This window comes from Ranitomeya imitator, chromosome 3 (assembly GCF_032444005.1).
Source record: "Ranitomeya imitator isolate aRanImi1 chromosome 3, aRanImi1.pri, whole genome shotgun sequence".
NCBI classification, from domain to species: domain Eukaryota; kingdom Metazoa; phylum Chordata; class Amphibia; order Anura; family Dendrobatidae; genus Ranitomeya; species Ranitomeya imitator.
In genome coordinates this window covers 615,396,473-615,415,920 of record NC_091284.1, presented here as the reverse complement: position 1 = coordinate 615,415,920, position 19,448 = coordinate 615,396,473, and the positions used below count along the sequence as shown (strand labels likewise).

The window sequence follows — 19,448 nt, the reverse complement described above, 5'->3', positions numbered from 1 at the left end:
CCTTTTCAGAGCGGGCGTCTATTTGGAGAAAAGCTAGACCAGCTTATTGCTGACGCCACAGGGGGAAAGAGCAAGTTCCTTCCCCAACAGAGGCCCAAGGCTGCCTTTCAGCGCCAACCATACTTTCTCTTTCGGCCATTTCGTAGCAGTCCAGCCTGGTCCAATCCTGCCGCCTCTTCCAGATCGGACCGATCCGCTCGCTCAGACAGAGACGTTCGTCCCTCTTTCAGGCCGAATCAGTCCTGGTGAAGAAAGCCTAGGCAACCCAGAACCAGAGGGTCCAGGCCTGCCAGATTCCCTTTGCAATGACTCGGGAACTGTTCCAGTCGATACCACCAAAGTAGGCGGACGTCTACTTCTTTTTCAGCAAGTCTAGCTCTCTGTCATCCACGACGAATGGGTCAGGGATCTGGTGTCGTCTGGCTACAAAATAGAGTTCTCTGCCTCCCCTCCAGCTCGGTTTTTTTCCCTCTCGTCTCCCCAGTTCGGGGGCTCAGTCTCGCGCCCTTCTTTGCGCCATTCGTTCCCTCCGCCAGAGCGGGGTCATTGTTACGGTCCCGGAACACGAGAAGTTCAGAGGATTTTACTCAAACCTCTTCGTCATGCCAAAAACGGACGGGAAAGTGCGCCCCATTTTGGACCTGAAGCTCCTGAACAAGTGCGTAAAAGTTCGGCACTTCAGCATGGAATCGCTCCGGTCGGTCATCTCCTCGATGGAGAGAGGGGAATACCTGGCATCGATAGACATCAAGGATTCCTATCTTCACATTCCAATATTCCCGCCACATCTAAGGTTCCTCCGCTTTGCCATCCAAGAGGACCATTTCCAATTCACGGCCTTACCCTTCGGTCTTGCCACGGCGCCCAGGGTATTCACGAAAGTCATGGCCATTCTTCATTCTCGAGGAGTGGTCGTGTTACCTTACTTAGACGACCTCCTCATAAAGGTTCCGTCTTTTCAGGCCTGCGAGGCAAGCGTCCGCATTACCTTGAATTCTCTTTCACGCCTGGGCTGGTTGATCAACTTGTACAAATCCTTCCCCGTTCCTGCCCGACAGATCTCCTTTCTGGGAATGATCCTGGAAACCTCAAGGGGACTGGTCTTGCTTCCTCGGTCCAAGGCCCAAGAGCTTCAGCAAGGAGCCCGGATGCTCTGCCATCCTCGCTCGCGACCCATTCGGTTCGCCATGAAGATCCTGGGCAAAATGGTAGCCGCAATAGAAGCCGTCCCCTTCGCTCAACCCCATCTCCGCCCCCTACAACAGGCTCTGCTGGACAACTGGGACCATCCCTTGTATGGTGGACCCTGGGTCCATCTCTCCTCCAGGGGAAGTCTTTTCTCCCGATCCGCTGGTTAGTGGTAACTACCGACGCCAGTCTCCTCGGCTGGGGTGCGGTGTTTCTTCACCACTCTGCCCAGGGTCGTTGGACAGTGTGGGAGTCGAGGCTCCCTATAAACATCCTGGAGATTCGTGCGATCAGACTCGCCCTGAGACTCTTTCACTCCCTGCTCGCGGGTCACCCAATCCGAGTCCAATCGGACAATGTCACAGCGGTGGCATACATAAACCACCAAGGGGGTACCCGCAGCAGGCCGGCGATGCAGGAAGTCTCCCACATTCTTCGCTGGGCCGAAGCCAGCCATTCCACCATTTCCGCGGTGCACATTCCGGGCGTCGAAAACTGGGCGGCGGACTTTCTGAGCCATCAGGGCCTTGCCTCGGGGGAGTGGGAACTCCATCCAGAGGTTTTTTGGCAGATCTGCCTTCGCTGGGGGACCCCGGACGTGGATCTGATGGTGTCCAGATTGAACGCCAAGGTTCACAATTTCATTGCACGTTCTCGGGATCCCCAGGCTATCGGAGTGGATGCGCTGATATCCCCGTGGCATCAGTTCCAACTCCCATACGTGTTTCCTCCGCTTCCCTTACTGCGGAAGGTGATCCAGAAAATCAAGACGGAGGGGGTTCTGGTCGCTCCGGATTGGCCTCGTTGCGCTTGGTACGCGGAGCTCGTTCATCTCGTAGCCGACGTCCCCTGGCGGTTACCAGACCGCCCAGATCTGCTTCGCCAAGGGCCGATCTGCCACCAGAGCTCAGGGGCCCTACGTTTAATGGCGTGGCTGTTGAAACCTGGATTCTAACTCGAGCTGGTTTCTCTCAGCAGGTCATTCCCACCATGATAAGCGCTCGCAAGGCGTCTTCCGCTTCCATCTACCACCGCACCTGGAAAACCTTCTTCTCGTGGTGCAGACTCCGAGGTCGCCCACCGCTCGTTTTCTCTATCCCTTGCATTTTGGATTTCCTTCAGTCCGGTTTGGATTCCGGCTTGGCGCCGAGTTCCCTCAAAGGTCAGATCTCAGCGTTATCTGTGTTATTCCAACGTAGGATCGCTGCCAACCTTCAAGTCAAGACTTTCATTCAGAGGGTCTCCCATGTGGTACCCCCCTACAGAATGCCGGTGGAGACCTGGGATCTCAACTTGGTCCTGAGGGTTCTTCAGGAACCCCCGTTTGAGCCTCTTTAGGACGTTCCGCTTTCTGTCCTCTCTTGGAAGGTTGCCTTCCTTGTAGCTGTGACGTCTATCAGACGGGTATCAGAATTGGTCGCTTTATCCTGCCGGGTTCCTTTTCTTGCCTTCCACCAGGACAAGGTGGTCCTTCGCCCATCTCCGGCCTTTCTTCCTAAGGTGGTCTCAACTTTTCACCTTAATGAGGACATCATTCTCCCTTCTTTTTGCCCGCAGCCTAAACACAGGGTCGAAAGAGCTCTTCACACCCTGGACGTGGTTCGGGCCCTTAGGAGGTACATTTCCAGAACGGCCCCTTTCAGGAAATCGGATTCCCTCTTTGTTCTCCCGGAGGGTCACAGAAAGGGTTTGGCTGCGTCTAAAGCCACGATAGCCAGATGGATTCGATCTGCTATCCAGGAATCCTATCGGGTCAGGGGCAGACCTATCCCGGCGGGGATTAGAGCACACTCCACTCGGTCGATGGGTGCCTTCTGGGCCATCCGGCACCAGGCAACAGCGGAGCAGGTTTGCAAGGCCGCAACGTGGTCCAGCCTGCAAACTTTCACAAAGCACTACAATGTCCACATTCACTCCTTTGCGGACGCGGCCCTTGACAGACGTATTCTGCAAGCGGCCATTGCGCATTTGTAGTCAGTTATTTGGTTGTATTGTTTCCCTGCCAGGGACTGCTTTGGGACGTCCCATGGTCCTGTGTCCCCTAATGTGGCGAAGGAGAAATAGGGATTTTTGTGTGTACTCACCGTAAAATCCTTTTCTCCGAGCCACTCATTGGGGGACACAGCACCCACCCTGCTAGCCTGTTTGGCTTGTTACCTTTTTCAGTTTTTGACTGTTTTTTGGACATGTTATACTCTAATGTTACTTGCTATTTTTGTTATTATTCTCCTACTGCTTTTGCACTGAACTGGGTCTCTGGAAGCCAGCATGAGGGTGTATACTGCAGGCGAGGAGCTAACGTTTTTTTTGTCTCAGCTTAGTGTCAGCCTCCTAGTGACAGCAGCATAACACCCATGGCCCTGTGTCCCCCAATGAGTGGCTCGGAGAAAAGGATTTTACGGTGAGTACACACACAAATTTCTATTTTGGCGGTTTTATTTTTTTTCTCACTACGCCGTTTAGCAATCAGGTTAATCCTTTTTTTTTATTGATAGATCAGGCGATTCTGAACGCGGCAATACCAACTATGTGTAGGTTTTTTTTTTTTATTTTATTTTGATTGGGGCGAAAGGGGAGTGATTTGAACTTTTATTTATTTATTTTTTTAAACCCTTTTTTTTTTGGCACGCTTCAATAGCCATGGGAGGCTAGAAGCATGCATTACTCGATCGCCTCTGCTACATAGAGGTGATGCACAGATCACCTCTATGCAGCAGAATTGCAGGCTTGCTATGAGCGCTGACCACCAGGTGCGAGCAATTCCGGCCACGCGGCTGGGAGCGCTTGTTAAATGCCGCTGTCAAAGTTTGACAGCGGCACTTAACTAGTTAATGGGCGCTGGCGTATCGCGCATTACGTGCACATGTCAGCTGTTGAAAACAGCTGACATGTCACAGCTTTGAGGTGGTCTCACCGCCGGAGCCCACCTCAAAGCGGGGCATACTGCCAGCTGACATACTATTCTGTCAGCTGGCAGAAAGGGGTTAAACCATTTAAAATTGTAACTAACCAGTGTGGGTAACTGTACAGATGATGCACATATAAAAAAAAAACCTATGCGTTTCAGCGATAAGCATTAATCATGGTGTCTTCATCGCTGAAGAACTTCATTTTTTTTCTTTCATCGACTGAGACTGGGACTGCTCAGCACAGATGATTTTCATGAACAAGGTGCAAGGCATTTTGGTGAGCTGACTTTTCCTATTTCCATTTTCAGTTTTTATTGGGAAAATAAAGATGTCATCTGTCTATGGCTGTCAGGAAAGCAGTAGCCACCTATAGGATGCCCTTACTTTGTGGGCCGCTCTTGCAGCCACTGATCGGGCTAAACTGTAGGATGTGTTTTGTGAGAATGACGTGCGTTCTTCCAACTGTGGCCTCTTAGGTAGAAACCCCAATAGAATCCGGTGCGCTGTAAAATTGTAATATAACAGGTAAAAGGTTAGGACTCTGTTAAGTTGGCCATACAGATTAGATGGCTGTCAGCTGAAAGAAGCTTCATCCGATCGTTCGGCCAACAGTCATCTCGGACGGCTCTGCCATGCACAGACCGAGCACTCATGTCTCCTGGTAATCAGTTGACCTTGGTCCCTGACAATGTCGGCTGATTCTGTTGGTATCAGCGGGTTTGGCCGATATTAGTCTGCGTATGGGGGCTGACTGTGGAGACCTGGGTGTCGTGACCAGTGCCTTCCCCCCTCCCATCAATCCCGTAATGAAACACACGCAGTCCTAGGTGGGTTGAACAGGTCGGTCACAGCTTATTAATTAAATAAGCAGAGAAAGGCAATTACATATCGTAACGAGCGGCTCGCGCCGAGCTCCTGTCCGTGATCGACAGGGGAATTGGCCCAACGAGCGGTTACGACCTTTGCCCTCCTCCGCTTCTTCCGCTGTGACTTAATAAAGGTTACCAGGGTTAGTTATATCGCATACGTATATACAATTTTTTTTTTTTTATAAATATTACAACATAATTCACACATTTACATTATCCTGCGGGTTAGTTTCATCATTAGCCTTTAAAAGGGAGGGTGGGTGGGACAAAAGCTTCCAGGTGTCCGCCGAGAGGAAAAGAGAAAGTTCCCGGCCGAACACCTGGATTTAACCCCGGTAGGAGTGGCCGTAGGACCCCTCCCCTCTAGTGCCCACTGGCCGGCTGGGGGTCTTCTAATTAGTGCATCACTAAAGGGGGAGTGATGCTAGGGGGGAACTGGCACAGATATCCTTTTCGTGCTTCTCTATCTGTGTGCTCCCCAGTCAGAGACGCGCACCTTATTCAGCACCGCGTCTGCCATTACTACTGTTTAATATTTGATTATGTAGTCAGTAGAAACAAACCAATTGTTTGCTGCCACAATCTGTACCGCAGGATAGTGGGCATTTCTCCCAAACGGACTGCATTATGCGGAATAAGGGATACTTGTATGCTATGGAAATACAGCAGCGTAGTCTAGTCCGTCTGCTTCTCCCTTTATTTGAATGGCATAATGCATGATTCTGGGACACCTTGGTTGTCTTACCACTGGGAATGCCTCGGTTGAGAAAATATTTGGGAAGTAAATGAGATGCCAACAATAAGAAATAAATACTTCCTTGTGTGGTTGGTGCTGCTTTACAGGCAGGCCACCCTCCCAGATAACTGACTGTGGCGTGACTAATAGCAATGTATGTATAAAGTATTAAGTCCTAAATATCACCCGAATCAGTGCCCTAAAAGTCTGGGTTCCCGGCCATTGATTCTGTCATTTCTCTTACTCTGACGCTTCTATTGGTGTTCCATTAGTATTGTATTTTATATAAAGGTTAGCTATTCTTAGCGCACAAATCCTGGAGAGTTAGCATTAAAGGCGTGTTAGTCTTATGTCAATAGTGAATCACGACGTACTGAAAAGTTCTGCAAAGTTCTAACTTTCCATTTCAATTCTTCATCACCATCTCTGTTTGCTGTGAGTGAAAACCCATACATGCATAAGTAACATCTGTCCATGGGATTTCACACCAAGATGCAATGGAAATAAATGCAGAAAACCTGGCATCTTTGCCATCAGCAGAAAAGACTTTATGGCTAATCTGAAAGTTATTGCCTTAAGTCCTATACACAGCCAGAGCTGGGGAGGAAGATGGCCACAAAAGTATCGTTGTAATGCAACTTCCCAATGTAATCTGTTATCATCATCACTGCTTGCAAATCCGGCACAGCTTTAAGGATATGTTCACATATGGGGTTTTTGCTGCATATTTTACACAGCATATTTGGAGCATAAAATCTGCTGCGTTTTACAGTACTAGCATAATTAATGAGATTTCTGAAGTCCTGTTGCGCACCCTGTTTTTTTTCCACTTGTATTTTGAGCTCTTATTATTATTTATTGTTATAGCGCCATTTATTCCATGGCGCTTTCCATGTGAGGAGGGGTATACATAATAAAAACAAGTACAATAATCTTAAACAATACAAGTCAAACTGGTACAGGAGGAAAGAGGACCCTGCCCGCGAGGGCTCACAATCTACAAGGGATGGGTGAGAATACAGTAGGCGAGGGTAGAGCTGGTCATGCAGCAGTTTGGTTGATCGGTGGTTACTGCAGGTTGTAGACTTGTCGGAAGAAGTGGGTCTTCAGGCTCTTTTTGAAGGTTTCGATGGTAGGCGAGAGTCTGATGTGTTGTGGTAGAGGGTTCCAGAGTAGGGGTGATACGCGAGAGAAATCTTGTATACGATTGTGGGAAGAGGAGATAAGAGGGGAGTAGAGAAGGAGATCTTGTGAGGATCGGAGGTTGCGTGTAGGTAAGTACCGGGAGACGAGGTCACAGATGTATGGAGGAGACAAGTTGTGGATGGCTTTGTACGTCATGGTTAGGGTTTTGTACTGGAGTCTCTGGGCAATGAGAAGCCAGTGAAGGGATTGACAGAGGGGAGAAGCTGGGGAATAGCGGGGGGACAGGTGGATTAGTCGGGCAGCAGAGTTTAGAATAGATTGGAGGGGTGTGAGAGTGTTAGAGGGGAGACCACAGAGCAGGAGGTTGCAGTAGTCAAGGCGAGAGATGGTGAGGGCATGGACTAGGGTTTTTGCAGATTCTTGGTTGAGGAATGAACGGATTCGTGAAATATTTTTGAGTTATAGTCGGCAGGAAGTGGAAAGGGCTGGAATATGTGGTTTGAAGGAGAGATCAGCATCAAGGATTACCCCGAGGCAGTGAGCTTGTGCGACTGGGGAGAGTGAGCAGCCATTTACTGTAATGGTTAGGTTCGTTGGGGGGGGTCACGTGAGATGGGGGAAAGATGATGAATTCTGTTTTGTCCATGTTAATTTTCAGAAATCTAGCGGAGAAGGATGAAATAGTGGACAGACATTGAGGGATTCTGGTTAGTAGGGAGATGATATCTGTTCCAGAGATGTAGATCTATGTGTCATCAGCATAGAGATGATACTGAAAGCCATGAGATTCTATGAGCTGTCCCAGGCCAAAGGTGTAAATGGAGAAGAGCAGGGGCCCTAGGACTGAACCTTGTGGGACTCCAACAGATAGGGGGTGAGGTGAGGAGGTGGTGTGTGAGTGGGAGACGCTGAATGTCCGGTCTGTTAGGTATGATGAGATCCAGGATAGGGCGAATTCTGTGATGCCAAGGGATGAGAGGGTCTGTAATAATAGGGAATGGTCCACTGTGTCAAAGGCAGCCGACAGATCCAGGAGGAGGAGGAGGAGGACAGAGTAGTGTCGCTTTCTCTTGGCGGTTAAGAGGTCATTGGTGACCTTAGTTAGGACAGTTTCAGTGGAGTGGTGTGACCGGAAGCCAGATTGTAAGCGGTCGAAGAGGGAGCAAGAAGAGAAATGGGAGGACAGTTCAAGGTAGACGTGTTGTTCGAGTAGCTTGGAGGCATAGGGGAGAAGTGATATAGGGCGATAGCTAGATACAGAGGATGGGTCAAGAGAGGGCTTTTTGAGGATAGGTGTGATTGAGGCATGTTTAAAGCTTGAGGGGAAAACACCAGTTGTTAGTGATAGGTTGAAGAGATGGGTTAGGGTTGGGATGAAGACTGTGGTGAGGTTTGGGATGAAGTGGGATGGGATCGGGTCAAGTGCACAGGTGGTGAGATGTGATCTTGAAAGTAGAGTGGAGAGTCGATCTTCTGTAATGGTGAAGTTGGTTTTGGAGGTGGAGGGCTGGGAAGTCGGGAGGAAGGGCTCTGGGGGTTGTTAACCAAAACTATCTCTGATGTTCTCAATCTACTGCTTGAAAAATGAGGCAGTCTTCAGCTGAGATGAGTGGGGAAGGAGGAGGTGCTGGGGGACGAAGGAGAGAATTGAAGGTGTTGAATAACTGTTCAGGGTTGTGAGACAGGGAGGATATGAGAAATGACAAGTATGTTTGTTTAGCTGTGGCGAGTGTGGTCTTGAAAGTAGTGAGGGACTGTTTGAATGTGATGAAGTGCTCGTTGGAGTGGGATCTTTTCCATCTGCGCTCAGCAGCCCTGGAAGCTCACCTCAGTTTTTTGGTCAGGCTGGTGTTCCAGGGTTGTCTGTTGATTTTGCGAGCTTTGGTATGTGTAAGTGGGGCAACAGATTCCAAAGCTACAGCTATTGTGGTGTTACATAGAGCAGCAGCGTCATCCGCATTGTGTAAGGAACTTATATCTGTGAGAGGGAGGAGGGATTCAGAGGGTAATACAACAGGTAAAAGGGTGTGAAAGTTTGTGGGGGGGATTGTTGACATGGAGTGGAGAGGGAAGAGAATGTGAGAAGGTTGTGGTCAGAGAGAGGAAGAGGTGAGTTAGAGAGGTTAGATAGGGAGCAGAGGCCGTTGAAGATGAGGTCCAGTGTGTGGCCATCTTTGTGGGTGGCTGTAGAAGACCATTGAGTGAGGCCGAAGGAGAAAGTGAGAGATAGACGTTTAGTGGCAGCTGAGAGGAAAGTGTCAATGGGGATGTTGAAGTCGCCCATGATGATAGTAGTGATGTCCGCGGAAAGGAAATGAAGTAGCCAGGTGGTGAAGTGGTCAAAGAAGGTGGTGGCTGGCCCTGGGTGGCGGTAGATGACAGCCGGTTGGAGATTGGAGGGGGAGTAGATGCGCACAGAGTGCACCTCAAAGGAAGGGAGGGTAACAGAGGGTGGCAGTGGGATTGGGGAGAAGGAGCAGGTATCTGATAGGAGAAAACCAACTCCTCCGCCATGTTTGCTGCTGGGGCGAGGGGTGTGAGAAAGGTGGAAGCCGCCATACGAAAGTGAAGCAGGAGAGGCTGTGTCAGAAGGGGTGAGCCAGGTTTCGGTGATGGCGAGGAAGGAAAGTTTAGTAGTAACAAAAAGATCATGGATGGAGGAAAGCTTGTTGCAGACAGAGCGAGCGTTCCACAGAGCTCCTGTTAGTGGGACTGGGGAAGCGGGGGCTGGGCGAATGGGTATAAGGTTAGAGAGGTTACGGAAGGTTGTGATAGAGCGTGGATGGGAGGTAGAACTGACTGTGGGGATGTGGTGAGGAGGACCAGGATTTGGAGAGATATCACCAGCAGTGAGAAGGAGCAGAGAAAGTGTTTGCAGGTGGGAGCAGGAAAGGGCATGAGGGGGCTGTCTGTGTTTGGAGATAGAGGATTGTATGTTAAGGAACAGTTTTGAGGAGGAGGTGAGATGGATGGGGAGGATTGAAGAAGAGATGAACAGTTCCTTACTTGGTGTAGGGATCAGGGGAGTTAGCAGAAAGTGAAGGATTATAGGGGTGAAAGTGAAAACAAACAGAAACATCGTTTACAGTGACTGGCCAGTTACCTTCAGTTCCATTCTTGTTTTAATTCTACATAATCTTCACACTTCTAAGACACACTTAGAGGAATCACAAAGCAGACTAAAGTCTATGTAGACTTGTACTATGCAATATATGTACAACTAAGTGCATTCAGGTGTGAAGCAGAGAGGAGTGGTCTCTGTTCATCTTGGTCAGAGAACTAAGGGTGGACCAGATGCATACAATCAAGCATTGAGTAAACAAGGTCATAAATAGCACTGGGTAAGCTGGGTGATGTACTATGTGCACTTCATCCACCCAGCTCTCCTGCTGTCTGTCTATGAACACACCATGTGAATGCTAGGTGCAGAGGCAAGTCTATGTGCAAAGCTGGGTGATGTACTATGTGCACTTCATAGACAGACAGCAGGAGAGCTGGGTGGATGAACATACCTGACGGAAGAATAGAGATGATTGTTAGAGTGCGATGGTGGCAGGTAGCAGGGCACAGTCTGTATACATCTATATGGTTTTAATTCTACATAATCTTCACACTTCTAGGACACACTTATAGGAATCACACTGCAGCATGTCAATTTTTTCTGCATTTTTGCACCACTTCTCATCCATTAAAACGATTGGGTGAAAGTGCTGCAAAAACATGACAAAAACACGCATATAGTATGCGGCATGTTTCCTGCCACCACTCTACAGAATGCGAAGAATTGAACTAAGCAACAGCACGTGTGAAAAAGACTTGTGTATACTAATAGATCACAGACTGCACATGAGTAAGTATGATGCAGCAAAAAAGGCAAACACACTTCTAGGATATATTAAGAGAAGCATAGGGTCTAGATCACGTGAAGTAGTTACCCCCCTTTACTTCTACTTGTTCAGGCCTCATCTGGAATAATGTGTCCAGTTCTGGGCATCACATTTTAAAAAAATATGTAAAAAAAATGAGGAACAGCTAAAGGATCTGGCAATGTGTAGCTTGCAAAAAAGAAGGCTTTAAGGAAACTTAATAGCTGTCTACAAATATCTGAAGTGATGTCACAGTATAAGAGGGATCATCCTTATTCTCATTTGCACATGGAAACATGAGAAGCAATGGAATGAAGCTGAAAGGGAGAAGATGCAGATTAGATATTAGGAAAAACTTTTTGACAGATAGGGTGATCAATGAGTGGAACAGCTGCCAGGAGAGGTGATGAGTTCTCCTTCAATGGAAGTCTTCAAGCAGAGGCTGGACAGACATCTGTCTGAGATGGTTTAGTGAATCCAGCATTGAACAGAGGGTTGGGCACGATGACCCTGGAGGTCTCTTCCAACTCTAAGATTCTATTATTCACTCTCATGTTTTTTTCTTTGGTGCAACAAAAACCCTGCAAAAGCGGAATGTGTGAACATACCCTAATACTTCAAACAACTGAGTCCCCTTATGAACCCACCAGTTGTGGTTTAACATGTGGGGCTTGGTACTCTCCCCCTTATCCCCATTTATGGCACTGCCGAGCGTTTTTTTCCTCAGGTTATCAGTTCCTTGATCTGACTTTAATCACAAGTCTACAACGTGGGATAGCTCACACATATTTCATCTTTGCTAAGTACTTTTTACTTTTGTTGGACATGTTTGTCATCGGGCACTAGACTGTTCCTGAGTGATGTGTCGTAATTATGGGTAGAGTAATACATGTACATGCTGCACAGTGCATTTATATATATCTATTGTATGTTGCTATATACATTTTCGATATTGTTGAATCTTTTTTGGGAGATTCTTATGTCCATTTATTATTATTATTATTATTATTATTATTATATGGACTTTGTATAGGTAGTTGAGTCGTTGTTTCCCTCAGACTCTTCTACCTTCCCCCTCTTTTTTAATGTTTTTATATTTGTCCTTTTTGCACTTTATATATTACTAGATGGTGGCCCGATTCTAACGCATCGGGTATTCTAGAATATGCATGTCCACGTAGTATATTGCCCAGCCACGTAGTATATTGCCCAGCCACGTAGTATATTGCCCAGCCACGTAGTATATTGCCCAGCCACGTAGTATATTGCCTAGTGACGTAGTATATTGCGCAGCCACGTAGTATATTGCACAGTCACGTAGTATATTGCCCAACCACGTAGTATATTGCCCAGCAACATAGTATATTGCCCAACCACGTAGTATATTGCCTAGTGACGTAGTATATTGCTCAGCCACGTAGTATATTGCCCAGTGACGTAGTATATTGCCCAGTGACGTAGTATATTGCCCAGTGACGTATACAGCACAGAGCCACGTAGTATATTGCACGGCGACGTAGTATACAGCACAGAGCCACATAGTATATTGGCCAGTTATGTAATATATTGCCCAGTTACGTAGTATATTGCCCAGTGACGTAGTATACAGCACAGAGCCACGTAGTATATTGGCCAGTCACGTAGTATATTGCCCAGCTACGTAGTATATTGCCCAGCCAGGTTTGTCACAGGTTAAAAAATAAACATATACTCACCTTTCCGGGGGCCCCTTGTAGTCCACGGCAGCTTCCGGTCCCAGGGTTGGTATGAGCGCAGGGCCTGTGATGACGTCGCGGTCACATGACCATGACATCATGGCAGGTCCTTCTCCCATACCATCTTTGCCACCGGAACCTGCAACGGAAGATGGCGGCCGGTGCGAGTGATTACTGAGGGTGAGTATAGCAGGTTTTTTTTTTTTATTATTATTTTTAACATTACATTTTTTACTATTGATGCCGCATAGGCAGCATCAATAGTAAAAAGTTGGGTACACACAGGGTTAATAGCGGCGGTAACGGAGTGCGTTACCCGCGGTATAACGCGGTCCGTTGCCACCGGCATTAGCCCTGTGTTAGCAGTGACCGGAGGGGAGTATGCGGGCGACAGGCACTGACTGCGGGGATTAAGGAGCGGCCATTTTCTTCCGGACTGTGCCCGTCGCTGATTGATCGCGGCAGCCATGACAGGCAGCTGGCGAGACCAATCAGCGAATGAATAACTGTGACAGACAGAAGGACAGACAGACGGAAGTGACCCTTAGTCAATTATATAGTAGATAAAACTAGTTTTTTACCATCTGCCTCTCTTATATGCCTTTATTGATACCATCATTCAGGCTTTTTGGTGCCATGTGGATGCCTGTATCTTGTTAACAATAGTTGTTCTCTTAAGAATTTGGCCATTGGTCCGACCTTTTATTCAATATTAATATTGCGGTACTGTTCCACCTGCTTCCATTTATGCTGGTACTTCATATCTAACATTTATGCTGGCTTTATCAGCTTCTTTCCATAGAGAGATATTCTTACCTAAAATAGCAAGTCCCATTGAGGGTTCCTCCAGTGCGTTTTGTGCAGGAATCACTAAACCATCTCAGACAGATGTCTGTCCATCCTCTCTTTGAAGACTTCCATTGAAGGAGAACTCGCCACCTCTCATGGCAGCCTGTTCTACTCATTGATCACCCTCACTGTAAAAAAGTTTTTTTTTCTAATATCTAATCTGTATCTTCTCCCTTTCAGTTTCATACCATTGCTTTTCGTGTTTCCAGTGCAAATGAGAATAATGATGATCTCTCTGCACTGTGACATCCCTTCAGATATTTGTAGACAGCTATTAAGTCTCCTCCCAGTCTTCTTTTTTGCAAGTTATACATTTCCAGATCCTTTAACCGTTCCTTGTAGGACATACTTTGCAGTCTGCTTGCCATCCTTGTAGCTCTTCTCTGAACTTGCTCCAGTTTCTCAATGTCTTTTTTAGAATGTGGTGCCCAGAACTGGGCACAGTATTCCAGATGAGCCTGACACAGGAGGAGTAGATGGGGATAATTACTTCACGTGATATAGACTCTATGCTTCTCTTAACACATCCTAGAACTGTGTTTGCCTTTTTTGGTGCTGCATAACACTGTTGAGTCTATGATCTATTAGTATACCCAAGTATTGTGCTGTTGCTTAGTTCTATTCTTCCCATTCTATAGATGTAATTTTAGTTTTTTTCTTCCCCAGATGTAGAATTTTGCATTTCTCCCTTTTAAATACCATTCTATTAGTCACTGCCCATTGTCCAAGCTTATCCAGTGTTAGCTATCCCTCCTGGCTTTGCATCGTCTGCAAATTTGATTACGGTAATTTACCTTCAGTTCTCTTATCTAGATCATTTATAAAAATGCAGAACAACACTGGGGTGCGGACAGAGCCTTGTGGTACCCCACTTGAAAAACTTTTTTTCCAATAGGACATGCAACCATTTATTACCACTCTTTGAGTACAATCATCACTGAGCCAGTTATGAATCCACCTAACCGTAACCTTGTCAATCTCACATTTGGTAATATTTTCAATAAGGATAGTATGAGATACTTTATCAATTGCTTTGCTGAAGTCGAGATATACTATGTCTACTGCATTTCCCTGTTCCACTCAGTCAGTAATTCCATCATAGAAGGAAATTAGATTAGCTTGGCATGACTTGTTTGCTATAACCCCTTGCTGTCTCGGGTTAATTACTGTATTCTTATTCAAGTATTTACATACATGCTGATTATCAATTTGTTCAAAGATCTTTCCTGGTATTGAAGTAAGGCTCACTGGTCTGTAATTTCCTGGCTCCATCTTTTTTCCTTTTTTTAAGATTGGGACATTTTCTCTTCTCCAATCTTCTGGGACTTCTCCTGTTCTCCAGGATTTTTCAAAGATTTTGGCTAATGGTCTGGCAATTTCCACAGATGCAAAACAAGAATTTAAAAGTTTGACATTCTCAACATCATTTTTGACCACTTTTCATCCTGTTAGAATCCTATAGCATCTTTGACTTTTCTTTTACTTTTGACATATCTCCAAAATCCTTTTTTATTGCTTTTTGTCTCCCTTGCAAACCTTACTTCATTACTGGCTGTAGCTCTTCTAACTCTTGACGTGCATTCCCTGCAAACTTTTGAAATAGGCAGAGCTAAATTAAAGGGACATTTTAGCGTTTAATGTCTATTAGCTGGTTTATGCAAAATGCAGACATTAGTAGATCGAGCTAAAAACCCCACAGAAAAGACATATCTGATGTCTATTGGTGACCATATCCATTAGATGATTGTTAGTTGAACCCAATGATTGACTAACATGGGATGTGCAGATGTTAAAGGGTAAGAAGGCTTGACCATGTGAGAATGCCCTGTCTCTTGGGAGATATGCTGTCACAGTTGTTAATTCACCTCTTCCCGATGATGGACATGGTTACATTCGGCTGAGCCCGGTATTCATATATATGGGAAATGAGCAACTCCCAATAAGCTTTCAGCCAACAGCCACCCAGAGGCTTCTCCACCATGCTTGTCGCTTGTTTCCCATGCACACTTGTCCGTTCACATGAACAGTTATTGAGGAAACTTTGTCTCCAGGCATTTTATATGTGATTTGTCACTTATCAATAAGCTAACCTTTTTAGTATTTGGTTAAAAACCGAAATTCAGCTTATTTTCCTGTAGGTAAATGCATTTCTGTCCACTGTACAGGTCAGCACATTACGACAGTCTGTATCCCTGCTCCAAAAAGATAAAGAGTTTCTAAACCGACAGAACATGGAACTGAATATTCGCTGCAGCCATGAAGAGGACCGCATGGAGAGGCTTCAGAGCCAGCTTGAAGATGCCAAAAAAGCAAGAGAGGAGATGTATGAAAAATATGTTGTTTCCAGGTGAGTACTTTGTCATTTTCAGCTACCGCCTTTTGTTCTTTTTCGCTTCCAATTAATTTTTTAACAAGCATAAAAGTTGTTCTTACTTCCATATTTAACCCCTTTACCCCCAAGGGTGGTTTGCACGTCAATGACCAGGCCAATTTTTACAATTCTGACCACTGTCCCTTTATGAGGTTATAACTCCGAAACGCTTCAACGGATCCTGGTGATTCTGACATTGTTTTCTCGTGACATATTGTACTTCATGATAGTGGTAAAATTTCTTTGATAGTACCTGCGTTTATTTGTGAAAAAAAACGGAAATTTGGCGAAAATTTTGAAAATTTCGCAATTTTCAAACTTTGAATTTTTATGCAATTAAATCACAGAGATATGTCACACAAAATACTTAATAAGTAACATTTCCCACATGTCTCCTTTACATCAGCATAATTTTGGAACCAATTTTTTTTGTTGTTAGGGAGTTATAAGGGTTAAGGCTATGTTCACACCTTGCGTCGGGTCCCTGCGGGTTCTCCCGCAGCGGATTTGATAAATCTGCAGGGCAAAACAACTGCGGTTCTCCCTGCAGATTTATCGCGGTTTGTTCCGCGTTTTCCGCTGCGGGTTTCCGCCTATACTATTGATGCTGCATATGCAGCAATATGCAGCATCAATAGTAATGTTAAAAATAATAAAAATTGGTTATACTCACCCTCTGATGTCCGGATCTCCTGGGCGCTGCACCCGGCGGTCCGGTTCCTAAGATGCTGTGGGAGAAGGACCCTTCGTGACGTCACGGTCATGTGACCGCGACGTCACCGCAGGTCCTGGTCGCACAGCAACTCTGACCGGACAGCCGCGTGCAGCGCCCAGGAGCTCCGGACATCAGAGGGTGAGTATAACCAGATTTTTTATTTTTTAACCCCAAATATGGTTCCCAGGGCCTGGAGGAGAGTCTCCTCTCTTCCACCCCGGGTACCACCCGCACATTATCCGCTTACTTCCCGCAACGTGGGCACAGCCCCATGCGGGAAGTAAGCGGTTCAATGTATTCCTATGGGTGCAGAATCGCAGCGATTCTGCACAAAGAAGTGACATGCTGCGGGTTGTAAACCGCTGCGTTCCCGCGCGGTTTTTCCCGCAGCATGTGCACAGCGGTTTGCGGTTTCCATAGGGTTTACATGTTACTGTAAACGCTATGGAAACTGCTGCGGACCCGCAGCATCAAAATCGCGGCGGTTCCGCGGTAAAAACCGCTAAGTGTGAATATAGCCTAAAAGTTGACCAGCAATTTCTCATTTTTACAACACCATTTTTTTTTAGGGACCACGTCTCATTTGAAGTCATTTTGAGGGGTCTATATGATAGAAAATGCCCAAGTGTGACACCATTCTAAAAACTGCACCCCTCAAGGTGCTCAAAACCACATTCAAGAAGTTTATTAACCCTTCAGGTGTTTAATAGGAATTTTTGGAATGTTTAAATAAAAATGAACATTTAACTTTTTTACACAAAAAATTTACTTCAGCTCCAATTTGTTTTATTTTACCAAGGGTAACAGGAGAAATTGGACCCAAAAAGTTGTTGTCCAATTTGTCCTGAGTACGCTGATACCCCATATGTGGCAGTAAACCACTGTTTGGGCGCATGGGAGAGCTCGGAAGGGAAGGAGCGCTATTTGACTTTTCAATGCAAAATTGACAGGAATTGAGATGGGACGCCATGTTGCGTTTGGAGAGCCACTGATGTGCCTAAACATTGAAACCCCCCACAAGGAACTTATCTAGAGGTGTGGTGAGCACTTTGACCCACCAAGTGCTTCACAGAAGTTTATAATGCAGAGCCATAAAAATAAAACAAAATTTTTTTCCCACAAAAATTATTTTTTAGCCCCCAGTTTTGTATTTTCCCTAGGGTAACAGGAGAAATTGGACCCCAAAAGTTGTTGTCCAATTTGTCCTGAGTACGCTGATACCCGATATGTGGGGGGGAACCACCGTTTGGGCGCATGGGAGGGCTCGGAAGGGAAGGAGCATCATTTGGAATGCAGACTTAGATGGATTGGTCTGCAGGCGTCACATTGCGTTTGCAGAGCCCCTAATGTACCTAAACAGTAGAAACCCCCCACAAGTGACCCCATATTGGAAACTAGACCCCTCAATGAACTTATCTAGATGTGTTGTGAGAACTTTGAACCCCCAAGTGTTTCACTACAGTTTATAACGCAGAGCCGTGAAAATAAAAAATCTTTTTGTTTTCCCACAAAAATTATTTTTTAGCCCCCAGTTTTGTATTTTCCCAAGGGTAACAGGAGAAATTGGTCCACAAAAGTTGTTGTCCAATTTGTCCTGAGTACGCTGATACCCCATATGTTGGGGTAAACCCCTGTTTGGGCACACAGGAGAGCTCGGAAGGGAAGGAGCACTGTTTTACTTTTTCAACGCAGAATTGGCTGGAATTGAGATCGGACGCCATGTCGTGTTTGGAGAGCCCCTGATGTGCCGAAACAGTGGAAACCCCCCAATTATAACTGAAACCCTAATCTAAACACACCCCTAACCCTAATTCCAACGGTAACCCTAACCACACCTCTAACCCTGACACACCCCTAACCCTAATCCCAACCCTATTCCCAACTGTAAATGTAATCTAAACCCTAACCCTAACTTTAGCCCCAACCCTAACTGTAGCCCCAACCCTAACCCTAACCCTAGCCCTAACCCTAGCCCTAACCCTAACCCTAGCCCTAACCCTAGCCCTAACCCTAGCCCTAACCCTAGCCCTAACCCTAGCCCTAACCCTAGCCCTAACCCTAGCCCTAACCCTAGCCCTAAACCTAGCCCTAACCCTAACCCTAGCCCTAACCCTAGCCCTAACCCTAGCCCTAACCCTAGCCCTAAACCTAGCCCTAGCCCTAACCCTAGCCCTAACCCTAGCCCTAATGGGAAAATGGAAATAAATACATTTTTTTTTATTTTTCCCTAACTAAGGGGGTGATGAAGGGGGGTTTGATTTACTTTTATAGCGGGTTTTTTAGCGGATTTTTATGATTGGCAGCCGTCACACACTGAAAGACCCTTTTTATTGCAAAAAATATTTTTTGCAATACCACATTTTGAGAGCTATAATTTTTCCATATTTTGGTCCACAGAGTCATGTGAGGTCTTGTTTTTTGCGGGACGAGTTGACGTTTTTATTGAAAACATTTTTGGGCATGTGACATTTTTTGATCGCTTTTTATTCCGATTTTTGTGAGGAAGAATGACCAAAAGCCAGCTATTCATGAATTTCTATTGGGGGAGGCGTTTATACCGTTCCGCGTTTGGTAAAATTGATAAATCAGTTTTATTCTTCGGGTCAGTACGATTACAGCGATACCTCATTTATATCATTTTTTTATGGTTTGGCGCTTTTATACGATAAAAACTATTTTACAGAAAAAATAATTATTTTTGCATCGCTTTATTCTCAGGACTATAACTTTTTTATTTTTTTGCTGATGATGCTGTATGGCGGCTCTTTTTTTGCGGGACAATATGACGCTTTCAGCGGTACCATGGTTATTTATATATGTCCTTTTGATCGCGTGTTATTCCACTTTTTGTTCGGCGGTATGATAATAAAGCGTTGTTTTTTGCCTCGTTTTTTTTTTTTTTTTCTTACGGTGTTTACTGAAGGGGTTAACTAGTGGGACAGTTTTATAGGTCGGGTCGTTACGGACGCGGCGATACTAAATATGTGTACTTTTATTGGTTTTTTTTTTATTTAGATGAAGAAATGTATTTATGGGAATAATATTTTTTTTTTTTTTTTCATTATTTTGGAATATTTTTTTTTT

The 19,448-nt window shown here is 45.7% G+C and overlaps 1 protein-coding gene across 2 annotated transcripts in view; it reads left to right on the top strand.

Moving 5' to 3' along the window:
- PIBF1 (progesterone immunomodulatory binding factor 1) overlaps positions 1-19,448 on the top strand; it is a 378,979-nt gene that overhangs the window by 75,970 nt on the left and 283,561 nt on the right. For both annotated transcript variants that reach the window (XR_011319363.1, XM_069758136.1), the window contains exon 8: positions 15,444-15,625. Coding sequence is in view for 1 of the 2 variants with exons in the window: in XM_069758136.1 (XP_069614237.1) it covers positions 15,444-15,625 (182 nt within the window). In the remaining variant the exon portion in view is untranslated. The remainder of the gene's footprint in view (positions 1-15,443; positions 15,626-19,448) is intronic.